Source organism: Leucoraja erinacea, chromosome 3 (genome assembly GCF_028641065.1).
Source record: "Leucoraja erinacea ecotype New England chromosome 3, Leri_hhj_1, whole genome shotgun sequence".
Lineage (NCBI taxonomy): Eukaryota > Metazoa > Chordata > Chondrichthyes > Rajiformes > Rajidae > Leucoraja > Leucoraja erinaceus.
Window position 1 is genome coordinate 102,075,056 of NC_073379.1, and position 19,228 is coordinate 102,094,283.

The 19,228-nt window shown below is 44.9% G+C and overlaps 1 protein-coding gene across 1 annotated transcript in view; it reads right to left on the reverse strand.

Moving 5' to 3' along the window:
* slf1 (SMC5-SMC6 complex localization factor 1) overlaps positions 1-19,228 on the reverse strand; it is a 69,641-nt gene that overhangs the window by 31,654 nt on the left and 18,759 nt on the right. The window contains exons 6-10 of the mRNA XM_055633334.1: positions 16,205-16,435; positions 16,010-16,081; positions 13,070-13,228; positions 11,144-11,310; positions 140-280 (exon numbers count right to left, since the gene is read on the reverse strand). Coding sequence (XP_055489309.1) covers positions 140-280; positions 11,144-11,310; positions 13,070-13,228; positions 16,010-16,081; positions 16,205-16,435 — 770 coding nt within the window. The remainder of the gene's footprint in view (positions 1-139; positions 281-11,143; positions 11,311-13,069; positions 13,229-16,009; positions 16,082-16,204; positions 16,436-19,228) is intronic.

Consider the following 19,228-nt stretch of genomic DNA (forward strand, 5'->3'; position numbering starts at 1 on the left):
TATTTGGATCTTCGGATAAAAGGTTGTGCACCTGTAGTCATGCTAACACTTTACATTCCACTGCTGTTAACAAGAAAGACTCAAGGTTCTGCAGCAGGGAAAGCCCACAATATTATTTAGTACTGTCTACTCAAATTACCTTTTATTTAAATTTTCTAATTCAGCTTCAAAGAGGTCAAAGAAGTATTTTAGTATCAATCTATAAAGTGGCTTCAGTTCCAAAATGGAGAGTTCTTGATTTGATGGTTGATGGCAAGGTTCTTCACCGTAAACACAGGATCTAAAATTCCAGATTAAAAAGTGACATCAAATTTTCCAAATGGCAGAAAAAAACCCTTCAGTTTAGTTTAGTTTATAGATAAAGTGCCGAAATAGGCCCTTCAGCCCAACGCGTCCACACTGACCAGCGACCCCTGCACATTAACACTATCCTACACCCACTGGGGACTATTTACATTTATACCAAACCAATAAACAGACAAACCTATACATCTTTGGGAAGAAACTGAAGATCTTTGAGAAAACCCAAGCAGGTCACGGGGAGAACGTACAAACAGCGTCCGTAGTCGGGATCGAACCCGGCTCACTGACGATGTAAGTGCTGTAAAGGGCCTGTCCCACTTGGGCATCATTTACGCGACATCGTTTACGCCCCAGGATTTTGGGATTCACTAAATCTTTGCATGCCACCTGCGTGACGTGCAAATGACGCCCAAGTAGGACAGGCCCTTAAGGCAGCAACTCCACTGCTGTGCCACATAATTGTTTTAATAACAATGAGACATGTAAAATGATTGGACTTCAAAATTTACCACCTCTCTATTCAATTACAATTCAGAAGATAAGGGTTAGAGATCTTACAAATATTTCTATGTTTTTCTCTATTCTTTCCATTTTAACTTTCTGAGCAAATGCAAAATTTTACTTCCATTTCCCGATAAGAATAATGCACAACATTTTAAGCCATCTCTTGTACCATATGAATATTCATTTCCAATTTCAAAAAACAAAATTAGCTCCTTGCCAATTTTTATTTGCATAGCTTAATATTGCAACTTTTACAAGAATATAAAGCACCAACAACAGACACCTATTGCAATGGAAACATTCAGTAAACCTATTGCATTATAATTTTGTTAGAACTACTGGCACATGAGCGCAACAGCAAAGTAACAACACTTTCATGATTTTCTGTTATTCATTATTTAAAAATAATTTAAGCACTAGGTAGCTAAAACCTTATTTTCTCTTTGTTTCATTACTCATTATTTTTCAAACATCATCTTAAAATGGTAATTCTCAGTAAAATGGTGATTTACCAAGTGCAAACAAACCATAGCAGCAATTTTGACCAGGCCATTCCATATTTGCATATTCTATGTAAAGCAGTAAATTAAGATTTCTATGAGATATTGGACATATTGTAGCTCCACGATGTCTGAGATGGGTGCATTTGAGGGCATGGTGGAAGTTAGTGGTGAAGAAGCCCACGAGTGTCGCATGGGTGCAGAAGGTATCCAAGTGAATTTGAAGGCAGGGCCCTCCTGCACCAATGCAGAATCCATTGACTTCATGAACTTCACCTTAACTTCTACATCCTGCACCAATTTCTTGGTCTTCCTACACATCTGGGTTAGTGAAGTTCTGTAATTAGCAAAAGGGAAATTCCTACATCGATTCCTACGAGTTTCCAGCATCTGCAGTTCCTTCTTAACACTTTGTCCACTCCACTGCAAAATCTCCTCAAGGTATGCCTACTTTGATGAAGTTCTCCACCTCCCTCCAGAGACAGTTTCACAACCTCCTCTAACTGCTCTCACTCTGTGATTCCCCCTCCCCTCCAACTCTACGACCACATCCTTACCCAGACTCGATACCCCAACCACATTTGCTTCCTTGGGCCATGCCTGCCTTAGCAGGGCAAAGAATATCATCAAGGACAGCTCCCATCCTGCGTTTGGACTGTTCGACCTGCTGCCCTCCGGAAGGCGCTATAGGTGCATCAAATCTAGGACTCGGGAATAGTTGTTTTCCGAAAGTCATAACTACTCTTAATTCACACATGCACTGACTTCACAGCCCAACAGCCGGACTTCCATCTATTATATCCACGTACTGAAATTTGGAACTGTAATGTGTATTGTAACTGTAATTTTTAACATTTTTTAAAAACATTTTTAATATTTAATATAATCTTTAAACATCTGCCTAAGAATACTACCTATTCATCCTTCACCATTTTGCCTTTATAGATATGTATATAGCGCCGCAGAATTGTGCACCTATCCCCCCTCTCCCTTTTGTTTTGTTTTCTGTTTCTTGTTTTTTGTACTAAATTATATGTATGCACTGAGTACGAGCTGCTTTTAATCTCATTGTACATGTATAGTGACAATAAATGGCATATCTATCTATCTATCTATCTATCTATCTATCTATCTATTGATGACGCTGAGCCTCGCTGCCTCACTGGTAACTCTGTATATCCCCCCGCCTCCCCGATTCCTCCAACTATCGCCACAATAACGCGACCGCCACCTCGCCGCCCCCCCCCCCCCCGGGACTGACTAGCCTCACCGCCACACCGGGCCCATCCAACATCCCCGCTGCACTGGGCCCATCCAACATCCCCGCTGCACTGGGCCCTATCCAACATCCCCGCTGCACTGGGCCCATCCAACATCCCCGCTGCACTGGGCCCATCCAACATCCCCGCTGCACTGGGCCCATCCAACATCCCCGCTGCACTGGGCCCATCCAACATCCCCGCTGCACTGGGCCCTTCCAACATCCCCGCTGCACTGGGCCCTTCCAACATCCCCGCTGCACTGGGCCCTTCCAACATCCCCGCTGCACTGGGCCCTTCCAACATCCCCGCTGCACTGGGCCCTTCCAACATCCCCGCTGCACTGGGCCCATCCAACATCCCCGCTGCACTGGGCCCATCCAACATCCCCGCTGCACTGGGCCCTTCCAACATCCCCGCTGCACTGGGCCCTTCCAACATCCCCGCTGCACTGGGCCCTTCCAACATCCCCGCTGCACTGGGCCCTTCCAACATCCCCGCTGCACTGGGCCCTTCCAACATCCCCGCTGCACTGGGCCCTTCCAACATCCCCGCTGCACTGGGCCCATCCAACATCCCCACTGCACGGGGCCCATCCAACACTGCACTGGGCCCTTCCAACATCCCCGCTGCACTGGGCCCGCCTAATATCGCAGCCGCACCCGGCCCATCCAACATCACCGTCGCACCCGGCCAATCTAACATCACCGCCAGACTGGACTTACTGAACATCGCCGCCGGACCGGGGCCCACCGAACATGGCCGCCGCACCATGCTCAACGCACCTCGTCGCCTCACCGGGCTGGCCAAACCGCGCCACCCCACCGACCATCCGCTCACCGGGACATCCCATGCATCGCCCGCAGACTCCTGCCATCGGGTCTGCCGACTCTCGCCACTCCACCACTCTCCATCAGCCGTCGCCTTACCTGCAGCCTGGAATCAACACCGGGCCTGAAGCCTCCACGCTGCTAACACCCACTCCCCTGGGTTTGACTGCATTGGGTCCTAGTGCTAGAATCCCCAACCACGGTAACCTCAGTGGCTGTTCCACTGGGTCTTCCCCATCCCCCTCCAACTATGTGACCTCTGCTCTTCCCCACCCACACTACAGTCCTATACCCCCCCCCCCCACCCCGACATCGCCTCGGCCTCAGTCCACTCACCTGCCTTCCTCCGGCCCCAACGCTGCCGTGTGTTCACCATCTCCCCTGACTTCCCCCCCTCCATCACCGAACGGTCGGTCCTTAGCATAGAAACATAGAAAATAGGTGCAGTAGTAGGCCATTCGGCCCTTCGAGCCTGCACCGCCATTCAATATGATCATGGCTGATCATCCAACTCAGTATCCAGTACCTGCCTTCTCTCCATACCCCCTGATCCCTTTAGCCACAAGGGCCACATCTAACTCCCTCTTAAATATAGCCAATGAACTGGCATCAACTACCATCTGTGGCAGAGAATTCCACAGATTCACCACTCTCTGTGTAAAAAATGATTTTCTCATCTCGGTCCTAAAAGACTTCCCTCTTATCCTTAAACTATGACCCCTAGTTCTGGACTTCCCCAACATCGGGAATAATCTTTCTGCACCTAGCCTGTCCAACCCCTTAAGAATTTTGTAAGTTTCCATAAGATCCCCCCTCAATCTTCTGAATTTCAGCGTGTACAAGCCGAGTCTATCCAGTCTTTCTTCATATGAAAGTCCCGCCATCCCAGGAATCAGTCTGGTGAACTCTTCTCTGTGGCAAGAATTTCTTTCCTCAGATTAGGAGACCAAAACTGTACGCAATACTCCAGGTGTGGTCTCACCAAGACCCTGTACAACTGCAGTAGAACCTCTCTGCTCCCATACTCAAATCCTTTTGCTATGAATGCTAACATACCATTTGCTTTCTTCACTGCCTGCTGCACCTGCATTCCTACTTTCAATGACTGGTGTACCATGACACCCAGGTCTCGTTGCATCTCCCCTTTTCCTAATCGGCCACCATTCAGATAAATCTACTTTCCTGTTTTTGCCACCAAAGTGGATAACCTCACATTTATACACATTATACTGCATCTGCCATGCATTTGCCCACTCACCCAACCTATCCAAGTCACCTTGCAGCCTCCTAGCATCTTCCTCACAGCTAACACTGCCCCCCCAGCTTCGGGTCATCCACAAACTTGGAGATGTTGCATTCAATTCCCTCATCCAGATCATTAATATATATTGTAAATAGCTGGGGTTCCAGCACTGAGCATTGCGGTACCCCACTAGTCACTGCCTGCCAGCCATTCTGAAAAGGACCCGTTTACTCCTACTCTTTGCTTCCTATCTGCCAGCCAGTTCTCTATCCACATCAATACTGAACCCCCAATACCATGTGCTTTAAGTTTGTATACTAATCTCTTATGTGGGACCTTGTCGAAAGCCTTCTGGAAGTCCAGATATAACACATCCACTGGTTCTCCCTTATCCACTCTACTAGTTACATCCTCGAAAAATTCTATAAGATTCGTCAGACATGATTTACCTTTCATAAATCCATGCTGACTTTGTCCAATGAATTCACCACTTTCCAAATGTGCTGCTATCCCATCTTTAATAACTGACTCTAGCAGTTTCCCCACTACCGATGTTAGACTAACTGGTCTGTAATTCCCCGTTTTCTCTCTCCCTCCCTAGCAGAGGTCTTACCTTTGTCCCCCTCCGTCCCCACCTCAATGAGTTCCGCGCCTACCACGACTTGGAGCTCTTCTACCATCGCCTCCGCATCACAGCGTTCTTCCATGGGAAGGAGTCCTCGCCCTCTGCTGATGATCCCTTTTCCCGTCTCCAACGAACCCCCTTCTCGTGGACCCCCCCTCATGGCCTTCCGGCTTTAGAACTTTTTATCCCAAACTACCGTCGCGACATCAACCGCCTCAACTTCTCTACTCCCCTGTCTCACTCCAATCTCTCCCCCCATGAACGTACAGCCATCGACTCACTCCACAACAACCCAGACTGGGTTATCAAACCCGCTGACAAGGGAGGTGCCGTGGTAGTCTGGCGCGTCGATCTCTACAAAGCTGAGGCCACGTGCAAACCCTCGGACGCCTCCTCCTACTTACCCCTGGACCATGACCCCACTGACGAGCACCAGGCCACTATCTCTAGCACCATCACCGATTTCATCAACTCCGGCTCCCTGTTCCCCCGAGCCGACAACCTCATCGTTCCCCAGCCCCGCACAGCCCAATTTTACCTTCTCCCCAAAATCCACAAACCTGACTGCCCCGGTAGACCCATTGTCTCTGCCTGTTCGTGCCCACCGAACTCATTTCCACATACCTTGACTCCATCCTATCCGCCTTGGTTAAATCCCTCCCTACCTATGTCCAAGACACCTGAGACACTCTCCGTCGTCTCCGGGCATTCCATTCTCTAGGCTCCCATCCCCTCATCTTCACCATGGACGTCAAGTCACTCTACACCTCCATCCCCCACCAGGATGGTCTCAAAGCCCTTTGGTTCTTCCTCGACCAGAGGAGCAACCTATACCGGGCCACTGATACTCTCCCCCGCCTAGCGGAGTTGGTCCTTACCCTCAATAACTTCTTGTTTGACTCCTCTCATTTCCTCCAAATACAAGGCGTAGTTATGGGCACGCGCATGGGCCCCAGTTATGCCTGCCTCTTTGTCGGGTACGTCGAACAATCCTTGTTCAATACGTACCAGGGCCCCATTCCCGACCTCTATCTCCGCTACATCGACGATTGCTTTGGTGCCACCTCCTGCACCCACACACAACTGACTGGCTTCATCCACTTCACCACTAACTTCCATCCGGCACTGAAATACATCTGGACTATTTCCGACGCTTCCCTACTATTTCTTGACCTCACTATCTCCATCGCAGGTTATAGGCTTCTGACCGACATCCACTATAAACCCACTGACTCCCATGGCTATCTAGTCTTCTTCCCATCTTACTTCCTGTAAGGACTCCATTCCCTACTCCCAATTCCTCCATCTACGCCGCATCTGCTCCCAGGATGAGATGTTCCACACCAGGGCATCAGAAATGTCCTCATTCTTCAGGGAACGGGAGTTCCCCTCCCCTACTATAGATGAGGCTCGCACCAGGGTCTCTTCCATACCCCGTAACACTGCTCTCTCTCCCCATCCCCCCATTCATAACCAGGGCAGAGTCCCTCTAGTCCTCACCTTTCACCCCACTAGCCGTCACATACAATAAATAGTCCTCCGTCATTTTCGCCACCTCCAACGTGACCCCACCACTCGCCACATCTTCCCATCTACCCCCGTGTCTGCTTTTCGCAAAGACCGCTCCCTCCGTAGCTGCCTTGTCAATTCTTCCCTTCCCTCCCGCACCACCCCTTCCCGGGCACTTTCCCTTGCAACCGCAAGAGATGCTACACTTATCGCTTTACCTCCCCCCTCGACTCCATTCAAGGACCCAAGCAGTCGTTCCTGGTGCGACAGAGGTTCACCTGCATCTCCTCCAACCTCATCTATTGCATTCGCTGCTCTCGATGTCAGCTGATCTACATCAGTGAGACCAAGAGTAGGCTTGGTGATCGTTACGCCAAACACCTCCGCTCAGTCCGCATTAACCAACCTGACCTCCCGGTGGCTCAGCACTTCAACTCCCCCTCCCATTCCAAATCCGACCTCTCTATCCTGGGCTTCCTCCATGGCCAGAGTGAGCACCACTGGAAATTGGAGGAACAGCACCTCATATTCCGCTTGGGCAGTCTGTACCCTAGTGGCATAAACATTGAATTCTCCCAATTCCGTTAGCCCTTGCTGTCTCCTCCCCTTCTCAGCTCTCCCGCAGCCCTCGGGTTCCTCCTCTTCCTTTTTCCTTTCTTCTCCCCCCCGTCTCCCACCCTCCATCAGTCTGAAGAAGGGTTTCGGCCCGAAACTTTGCCTATTTCCTTCCATAGATGCTGCTGCACCCGCTGAGTTCTCCAGCATTTTTGTCTATCTTCCTACACCTGTGCTGTTTCAATTCAAAAACCAAATGTCTAATTGCTCATTTAAACCAACAAGCTATTATACTTAAACTAATGTGTCTGCAGCAGTATTTTTTTCAATTCAGCTCATAACCATTTCAGGGAAATGAAAACCTGTTGAAAGTTCCAACCATATCTGTGGAAAAAGTAGTGTTTGGTTACTAGTTTTGAATGCATACAATATTAATTGGCTGGCCTGGTTGGAAACCAGAACAAACAAAAAACAATATTTATCATGCTTAATTGGCACTTGAATGTCTCTTGTCCCAATATTGTTGTTATTTATACTTTTAAGTCTAATCGTCCACAGTATTCCCCTCTGCATCTAGATCTTTGATTTCCACACCCATAGATCACAATCAACAAGGATAGGTAACAAACATCCTCCAGAATAAATCTCAACACTGGAAGGATGTGTCCTTAGCCATCACTATACTCCCTTTGTGAATGTAAATCTTGAATAAACGTTGTAAGATTGTTCTGTGAAGGTAAAATGGTTGGCCAGGTGGACTGGATTAAAACATGAAATGGCTGCTGACCAAAGTTGCTGAAAATGTAGCTGCAGGTTTCAGGAAGTTGCGGTCAAGAGAAATACACATTGTCTTGCAGTTACTGCATATTCGCGACTATGGTAATACCTGCACCCGTCTGACTGAGATGGCTGGCTCTCAGAAGTCTGAGGAATATACAAACCGCCATGCCTGAAAGGCTGAGGAATGTACCTGTCTGAGCTCTAGTATTGTTCCACTAAATAACTTCTCCTTATATGTACGTACCTGTTATCCTGACCATTGCGTACGTGTCTGTTGCTTGATTGGGGAATGTGGGAGGTGATAAACCGTAGCATTAAAGTATATAAGGCATTACGAATAAGGGCAGAGAGCTTGACTCTTTGCTAGGTTGTTAACCTGTGTAAAGACTCCTGCTGAATAAACGTACGTTTAAAGCAACCCCGGTGTCCGGTCGATTATTGTCGAAACAACCGATGTAAGAGAAATACGGGATTCACACCTTTACACATTACTATGTGGCCAAATTCTGCTCCAACTCCATTTACAAGTTCACAGATGAAAGTACACTAGTGGGCCAGATCTCATATAATGATGAGACCGAGTACCAGAAGAAGATAGAGAGCTTAGTAGCATGGTGTTAAGGTAACAACCTCACCCCTAATGTCAGCAAAATAAAGGAGCTGGTCATCGATTTTAGAAAGCAAAGTGGAGCACACACATCAATGGTATTGAAGTGAAGATGGTCAAGAGCTTCAGGTTCCCCAGAGCAAACATCACCAATATTGACCTGGTCCAACCACATGAAACATATGGCCAAGAAAGAATGCTGGAGGCTTAATGTATGATGAGCATTTGATGGCACTGGGCCTTTACACACTGGAGTTTAGAAGAATGAGGGGGGGGGGACCTCATCGAATAGTACTGAATAGTGAAAGGCCTGGAGAGTGGATATGGAGAGGTTGTTTCCACCAGTGGGAGAGTATAAGACCAGTGGGCACAGCTTCTGAATAAAAGGATGCACCTTTAGAAAGGAGATGAGGAGGAATTTCATTAGTCAGTCAGAGGGTGGGGAACATGTGAAATTCATTGCCACAGACGGTTGTGGAGGCTACATCATTGGGTACTTTTAAAGTGGAGATTGACAGATTCTTGGTTAGTAAGGGTGTTGAAGGTTATGGGAGAAGGCAGGAGAATGGGGTTGAGAAGATAGATCAGCCACAATTAAATGGCGAAGTAGACTTGATGAGCTGAATGGCATAATTTTGCTCCTATGACTTATGAAGATTGTGAAGATTGAAAATTAGACGTTCCCCAAGATGCCTCTCTACATCTACAGATGCACCATAGAAAGCATCCTATCCAGATGGACCATAGCTTGGTATGGCAGCTGCTATGCCCAAGACCACAAGAACGGCAGTCATGGATACAATCAGTTCATCATGCATTTAACATTGCCCCAGGAAAGCATCGAACATTACCAAGGACCACTCATACCCTAGTCACTTTCTCTTCTTCTCTTTCCCATCGCACAGAGGATAGAAAAGCCTGAAAGCACGTACCACCAGATTCAAGTAATCTTCCACACTGTTATCAGTGTTTTGAACAGACTTCTCATATTCCAAGATTGAATTTTCAATCTACCACATGCTTTCCCTTGCACGTTAAACAAATCTGCATCTGTGGATGGGACACTCTATTCCACGCTCTACGTTATATTTTGCACTACTTGGTGTTCTCACGTATGGTATGATCATGAACACCAACTTCCACTTTACAATAAGTTCAGCGCCTGGAACATTGGGTTTACCATTGATAACCCGAACACCACTGCTGTCATGGCTAAGAAACTCAGATGGATTTGCAGTAGGATACAGATGAGGCAGAAGCTGGGGCCTGCTGGTTGCACCAAGATGTGCAGAGATCATCCATTTTTCTTCACTGGCATGAGATTCAACTTAATTCTAGGTCTGTGACGTAGTGTAATTGTGGAAATCCAAATGAAAGGCAGATACAAGATAACAGTTTGAGCTGAATTATTGTATACTCAATACCATGTGGCCCGGAAACGTGAAGCAAGATTCACAGCATGTCAAAAAGGTGTGGATGGAAAAGAATATGAATTTTATCTGTAAGTGAAGGAGTGAAGAGTATCTGTAAAGTTAGCAAAGGACAAATACAAATTGACCACAAAAGAAATGGCACAGCAGTTAGTGCTGTTAACAGGCATCTCCAGCATTCCATCTTTTCACCCCCCTCTAAAGTGTGGTCTGTAGAGTTTGCATTTTCTTCATGTGACCATGTAGATTTCCCGAATTAATCCAATTTCCTCCCACATTTAAAGACATGCCAGTGCATTAATTGGTTATTATAAAGTAACCCTATTGTAGCACATTGTAGGAGAATCAGTTGTTGTGTAAATGAAAAATAATAGATGCAGGGAGATAAATGGTGAATGGGGCTGATGGGCATCTTCTGAAACCTGGGATAAAATGAATGGGCTGAAAGGAACTACACAATTATAAAGTTACCACATTCAGGAAACAGTGACCTTGTCAGTCATCAAGAAGACAGATTGACCACTAGACGATTATGAGATTGCACCCACAGAAAGAGAAATATTCAAAGATTCAAAATGTTATCCATCGAAGTAATCACTGAAATCTAAAACAGATTAGAACAATGCTGTAAAACTATATTCTGCAATCTGGTTATTTTGATTTGCACTGCCTGTTGTACTTGATTGTACTTCTATAATATAATTGGATTTGACTGAATAGCATGCAAACAAAAGCTTTCGCCTATCTCAGTACATGCAAATATGCTAAACCAATCATCTCCCAAATTAAGCAAAGGTACATCACAGAATACAATTCCACTTTTTCAGAACTTATTAAATTCCTAGGTCAACAATTATTAAATCCTCAGATCACAATCTTGTGCAACTGGTGGCAGTTCAATCCTAAACAGTTGCAAATACAATGGCCAGAGAAGTATTTGTTCTACAATAAATTTGAAAACTTCAATAAAATAAATGTTGGATTTGTAATCATCTTACCTTGTTAGTGACTCAAGAAGAAATGAACTTCCTTTCTTACAATTGGAACACTGAAGAATCTCCATGAAGTAATTCACTCTGGAAGACTGTTGCCAGGGTGGATGATAAAGAATTAGACTCTGCATAATGCTGATGAACTCGTGCAAGTAATTCATCCCTACTTGACCCTACAATGAAAAAAGATTGTTTTTAGTGAATACAAGAGCGGTACATTTGAGGAAAAAAAGAGGGATAGAATATAAAAGCAGGGATGTAATGGTGAGGCTTTATAAGGGCACTGGTCAGACTGCATTTGGAGTATTGCAGGTTAGGGCCCCGTATACGTCGATGTGCACGTGTCCGTGAGGTGACGAGCATGATCCAGAGGAACATTGGGTTACTGTGTAGTGCGGTTTTGACGGCACAGGGCCTTTACAGGCGATCATAGGGGCTCTCTCTCTCTCTCTCTCCCCCCCCCCCCCCTCTCCCCCCCCCCCTCTCTCTCCCCCTCCCCCCTCCCCCCCCCCCCCCCTCCCCCTTCACAATTCAATATGTGAATTTGGATTGAGATAAGGATGAAATATGTACTAACCTGCAAATTCAGTTCCCGTACAATTTCCTAGACTGGGTTTGCCAGTTTTCTTTGGAAGGATTAAAATTTCGCGTTGAGAGTCATACAGCATGGAAACAAGCCTTAGGCCCAACTTGCCTATGCCGACTAAGATGTCACCTCTACACTACCCGTCTGCTCGTGCTTCGCCCATATCTCCCTAAACCTTTCCTATCCATCCTGTGCAAATGTCTTTTAAATGCCGTTATAGTTCCCACCTCAACTACCTCATATGGCACCTTTCTCACTGGGTGAACCACCAGGTGGCACCAGCAATGGCTGCCTCGCCAACAGTCAGTCTGTCCCTTCCTTCTTTGTGTTTTAAGTAGTATGTGTTAAATGTATGTTTTTAGTGTTCTTTAGTGCGATTTTTTTCCGTATCTATCTCCGTCCGCACTGCGGCCTAACATCGAGGAGTTGGCGGCCTTTGCTGGAGCTCCACCACGGGTGCCTGCAGACTTAACATCACAGAGCCCACAATCCCTTTTCCAGGAATCGACCTCGGAGCTCCATCCCTGGGTGCCTGCAGACTTTAACACCGTGGAGCCCGCAGTCTCTGGTCAGAGACCGACTTCGGGAACTCCAAGCCGCGGGAGCTTCGACCGCCCCGACACGGGAGCATCGATCGCCCTGACTTCGGGAGAATAAGGAGGAAGAAGATTGGACTTTTTTGCCTTCCATCACAGGGTGGAATGTGGGAAATCCGCTGTGGTGGATGTTTATGTTAACTTTTAAGTAGTTGTGTGTCTTGTTGCTTCCCCCCCATCCCATATGGCTGTATGGTAATTTGCATATCACTGTACCTTAATTGGTACACATGACAATAAAATACCTTAGAAACCTTTCTCCCATTACGTACCACCTAGTGTAAAATTAAATTCTGCAGTTGCGGTTGCTTGGTAATATACATGTTTATTACAGGATATTAAAATGCCTCCTCGTTTTTCAGTTTCAAGCACTTTTTTTTTATTTTTTAAAGGGGGGGGAAGCTATTTATCTTATGCGTGTCAGATTTGGAAAATAAATTGTTGGTGAAAATTGCTACATGGTAGAAGTAGGCAACATTTCCATCAAGTGCTATACTTCAGCATTTCGCTTTACACGAGGACGTCAAAAAGTTGCTGTCAACTTTAAAGACGGCAAAGGTCGATAACCTGACCACTGTTGATACAGCACAATTGTGGGCCCATCTTTTAGGTGGACTGTAGCCTGTGTACGATTGTCACATTAACACACAAATCGAAATAAAAATTGGTAATTCTTATTTCCCATCACCACTGTTAATAGAATAGAAATATAATTGAAATGTTCTTAATCATTGAATCTTTTAAACTCACTTCCAGAATCAGTTGCAAGAAAGATTGTAGAAGACTTGCTGGAGGAAACGACTTGGATGACAAATGGAAACTCATCTCCTTTAATGCCTCCATATAGAAACACCCCTCCAAAATACCTTCTATTCGATTAATGACAATTCCAGGAAATAACACTGGAACCTGGAAAGAAAGTTATTTTAAATTGAACACTTAGTTCAAACATTTGACTTAAAACTAATGGAGAGAAAATGAAATGTAAAATTTCCCAGATAATGAGTGTTTTGTTCTAGGCCTTACTTATAAAAATCTAACATTAAAAATTGAGGCAGTTAATCTCTAGTTGTATCGGAATATAAATAACTTTTAAAACCACTTTTACATAAATTGCCAGAGCTGCACAAAAGTAATTGATCTTTAAAGAGACAGATTATTGGACTCATCAACTGTATTCTACATGCAACAAAAAAGATTACAGCTGGAATTAAGAACATATATAGTGCATTCTAATGGTGAATTCTAATGGTGGAGGATACATTGGAATAATTATATATTCTTGGAGATTTCATGGAGTTAGCTGGAGTATTGCGTACAGTTTTGGTCTCCAAATCTGAGGAAGGACATTATTGCCATAGAGGGAGTGCAGAGAAGGTTCACCAGATTCCTGGGATGTCACGACTGTCTTATGAAGAAAGGCTGGATAGACTTGGTTTATACTCTCTAGAATTTAGGAGATTGAGAGGGCATCTTATAGAAACTTACAAAATTCTTAAGGGGTTGGACAGGCTAGATGCAGGAAGATTGCTCCCGATGTTGGGGAAGTCCAGGACAAGGGGTCACAGCTTAAGGATAAAGGGGAAATCCTTTAAAACCGAGATGAGAAGAACTTTTTTCACACAGAGAGTGGTGAATCTCTGGAATTCTCTGCCACAGAGGGAAGTCGAGGCCAGTTCATTGGCTATATTTACGAGGGAGTTAGATGTGGCCCTTGTGGCTAAGGGGATCAGAGGGTATGGAGAGAAGGCAGGTACGGGATACTGAGTTGGATGATCAGCCATGATCATATTGATTGGCGGTGCAGGCTCGAAGGGCCGAATGGCCTACTCCTGCACCTAATTTCTATGTTTCTATGTAACTGTTACTTGTAGGAAACAGTTTCCCAATTTAAATTGAACAGTGAAAAAAAATACAAATGCTGGAAAATTTGAAAAGACAGAAATTGTTAGGGGATACACAGCTAACCAGATCAGAACCTACAGATTCATGAACCAAGCATGCTTATAATTGCAGAACTATGTCTATATTGTAATGTTTACCTTCCTCGTTTGTAAATTACTACAAATTAAGAGAAAATAAATCCATCTTTGAGGTTGTAGGGCGAGACTTTTATCTATTGACTTTCTTTGAAATAACAAAGCTCTGCATTTTGCTTCTCAATCTTTAACATGCAAAATGGAGTGACAATAATTCATGGTAGGATGGCAAATTCAAATACTACTGGGTACAGGTTTAAGGTGACAGAGGCAATTTTAAGATGTGTAGGGTACATTTTGTTTTATATATGCAGGAAGTGATTGCCTGGAATGCACTGCCAGGGTTGGTGGTTGAGGCAGATATGGTGGTGGCATTCAAGAGGCTTTTAGATAGGCACGGATTTGCAGGGAATGGAGGGATATGGATTATGCACAAGTAGATAAGAGGTGGTCTCTTCATCATGTTTGGCATGGACATAATGGGTTTTTCTTGTGTTGTACTGTGCTATAGGGTGATTTCACGAAAGGTCACTGGAGCGTAGATCCACACCCACGTGACCGAAAATCTGAAGTGGAGTACATGCTATACATCCGGTACATGTTAGTGAATGGGAAAACACGCACTTTCACACCCGTTAAAAACATCGACCGGCACAGTATCGACTGGCACCCCGACTGACACAGTAAATTGCAGCTCAAAAACTGTCCGTTTTCGATGTTTTTAACGGGTGCGAAAGTGCGTGTTTTCCCATTCACTAACATGTACCGGATGTATAGCATGTACTCCACTTCAGATTTTCGGTCACGTGGGTGCGGATCTACGCTCCAGTGACCTTTCGTGAAATCACCCTATAACCATATAACAATTACAGCATGGAAACAGGCCATCTCGGCCCTACAAGTCCGTGCCGAACAACTTTTTTCCCTTAGTCCCACCTGCCTGCACTCATACCATCACCCTCCATTCCCTTCTCATCCATATGCCTATCCAATTTATTTTTAAATACCAATGAACCTGCCGACACCACTTCCACTGGAAGCTCATTCCACACCGCTACTACTCTCTGAGTAAAGAAGTTCCCCCTCATGTTACCCCTAAACTTCTGTCCCTTCATTCTGAAGTCATGTCCTCTTGTTTGAATCTTCCATATTCTCAAAGGGAAAAGCTTGTCCAATAGGGAAAACCCTATTGTTAAGTAGTTCTGATTTGGTAGAGATAAAGCAAGGAAACGCAGGCCCTTCGGCCCATTGAATCCACGCTGCCATTTATCACCCATTCACGCTAGTTCTACATTCTTCTATTTTCACATCCACTCCCTCCCTATACATTCAGATCAATTTACAGAGGTCAATTAATTTACAAACCCGCATGTCTTTGAGATATGGGAAGAAACTCTCGCAATCAAAGGGAGAACAAGGAAACTCCAGAAAGCACCCAAGGTCAAGATTGAACATGGGTATCTGGTTCAGTGAGGTAGCAGCTCTACCAGCTGCATCACTGTGCAGCCAACATTCTATATAAAGATGGACAAACGAAAAGGATATTTACAAAAAATATACCTGGTATAATTCACAACATTTTGGCTAATAGGTCACAATGATCATCCAAATCTGGTTTTGCATGTTATTTTGGAAATATTGATTGTAAATGAAGCATCAGAGCAGATTAAAGCCATAAGGAGTTACAATATTCATCACATAAACATGATACCTCATGCGGTCTTGCAGTTGACGTGTACAAACAGCAGGCTACACCTGATGGCACATATTTACTTCGTATTGCCTGAAAAAAAGTGCAAGAAATCAATCTGAAGTCTTCTCATAAAACCAGAATATTAAAAAAAAATGTTTTTTTGATGGAATCAAGAGCTTATTGCACATATTCTTCAAGCATTTACTACCTTACCTCAGCAGAACTGAGGCACATTTGTAGTCTGTGTTTAAGTGCTTCACTCTGACTATTTGAAGTAAGGATAGAAGATGATGATTTTGGTTTTAAACCATTGCTTTCAAGAGAACTTGGCTGCAAATCATCTAGTGTTGCGTTCAGAAAAGAACTTGATTTCATCTGATCAACATCCACGATATTCATACATGAGAGCTCAAGGTCCCGGGTTGACATTGTAGAACAAAGAGGCTGCAAATCAAAATTTGAATTAATACAAAACTTGAAATTGGAATAAAGAAATTATAAACAAATTGAACTAAGTACATACAATGTGTAATACTCAAGACGTGGGCAGATTTGATAGTGCTGTTAGGGGGGGTTTAATTGAGATGATACACAAAGTGATTCCTTCCATGAAGCCAATTTTTTATCCATTCAGCTATCTCTCCTTGGAACTCCAGTGGCTCCACACAGAGTTGACTGCTTTGATTCATGAGGGGTCCCACATGAGGGGTCCCACTTTTTCCTTTATCTATCATATCTCTATACTTATAAAACTCTGATCCGTGTGTGTGTGTGTGTGTGCCTTATCTGAGAAATTCATGCTTTATTTCTCGAGTTATTAATGAACATGTTCAAAAAACTGAAAAATCTTGAAACAAAAGTTTGTCTTTCACTGATGACATCACAATGGATCTGTGCGCTGCGTTGCACGTGCTGCGAGTGAAGAACGAGCAAGTCGGGCTCTGTACTAGAGGTCTCGGGGCTGTCTCGGATTGCTCGGGACCGTGGTCCCTCTCTGCCCCCCTTTCCCTGCCTCTCTCTTGCTCTCTCTGCCCCCCCCCCTCTCTCTCTCTGCCCTCTCTACCCCCTCCCTCTCCCGCCGTGCCCTCGAGGTGGATCGGGCAGGGGACGGGGTAAAAGGAGCAAATGAATAATATTAATATAATATCAAGGGGGGTGGTTAGTGTATGTGTGTGTGTGTGTGTGTGTGTGTGTGTGCGTGTGCGTGTGTGTGTGTATATATATGTGCGTGTGGGGGGTTAGTGTGGGCATGAGATGCCGCGGGCCGCCCCCCCTCGTTGAGGGGACGAAACGGGACCCAATTGGTTCCATTTGGTCTAGTATATAAACTTATAAAGTTCTCATCTTGTATGTATGTATGTATCTATGTGCCTGTGTATGTGTCTTTTTGTACTTTGTCAAAACGCTATACAGTAGCGCTGAAATTTTTTCCACATTCTTACTCAAATTTTCTGGTCGACACAATAATGCAGGAGTCGGCAACCTTGTTCTGCATAGGGGCCAGGACGCATGTATGTGAGCGGATGGCGGGCCACATCTATCACGTGTACACATGGATCCCGCCCACATCCAGCCCCGGATGGCAGGCATCAAATCATGTGTTCACAGAAGGTAGACAAAAATGCTGGAGAAACTCAGCGGGCGAGGCAACCTCATGCAATCCTTGCATGTCTCACCTGCTGAGTTTCTCCAGCATTTTTGTCTACCTTCAATTTTTCCAGCAACTGCAGTTCTTTCTTAAACGTGTTCACAGAAGGTCCGCGGTCGTGCCGTATGCTTTGCGCAGGGTGCGGTACAGCTAGAGCTCGGCCGCTGCTCGGGGTGCCTGGCCGCTGCTCGAGGTGCCCAGCGGGCCGGATGATTACGGGGGAAAAAAATTCCGCCTGCGGCCCAGATGATTTCAGGATACGGGCCGCATTCGGCACGGGGGCTGTAGGTTGCCGACCCCTGGTCTAGTGTATTATAAAATCTTTTGGGATTATCCTTAATGCCATCTGCCAGAGCTATTTCCTGGCCTCTTATTGCCCATCTGATTTCCTTTTTTAGTTTGTAGGTAGACAAAAATGCTGGAGAAACTCAGCGGGTGAGGCAGCATCTATGGAGCGAAGGAATAGGTGATGTTTCGGGTCAAGACCCTTCTTCCTTTTTTAGTTCGCTCCTTAGTTCCCAAATCTCTTCCTGGGATCCCCTTGACCCCAGCTGCCAATACCTGTTCCATGCGTACTTCTTATTCTTGACCAATGCCTCAATTTCCCTCGTCATCCAAGCTTCTTTATGTTTGTCTGTTTTGCCCATCACTCTAACAGGGACATGCATTTTCTGAGCTCTTGTCAGCACACTATTAAAAACATCCCACTAAGCTGATGCTCGTTTCCCCTCAAACAACCTGCTACAACCAACTTGAGCGAGAACTTCTATCATACCCTCAAAGTTGACCTGACCCCAATTTAGCATTTTAACACGTGAACCCTCCCTCTCCGTAACTATCTTAAAGCTAATTGAACATTGGTCATTGGTCCACAAACACTTCATTCGCTTCCCCTTCCCAATTTCCCAAGAAAGATCAAGTATTGCCCTCTCAAGTGTGGGGCCCGCTATATATGTTTGGAGAAAACTCTCCTGAACACTTTTGACAAATTGCACCCCCTATAAACCTTTCACACTATGATTTTCCAGGTCAATATTGGGAAAGTTAAAATCGCTTACTACAACAACCTTACTTGACCTGCAGCTGCCTGCAATCGCCTGACATATTTGTTCTTCTAATTCCTATGAACTATTTGGGGGCCTGTAGTACAACCCCAACAAGTTGATCATCCCTTTCTTGTTCTTCAGCTCCATCTATAAAGCCTCACTAGACAAACCATCCTTAATGTCACCTCTGACCATTGGTGTGACATCCTCCTTAACCAATAATGCAACCCCCCTCCAATTTTACCCACACCCGTCTCTCCTGAAGCACCTGTACCCTTCTGTACCAGTTCCACATAGAACAATGTCCAAATTAAATAAGTGACCATACCAGGAGAATTATTTTCCATCTAGCATTAAATAATTATTTTAAGTGATGCAAAAAAAACCCTATCTCACAAAACTACCACCTTGTAATTAACAAAAAAAATGGATTCATATAGAATTCAAATATTAATATCTTTATAATTCAACTGATCAATCCTACCAGTTAATTGTCAGTCAAAACAAGTCCTTCTTACAACCAAAGAACGAATTTAGTAGCAA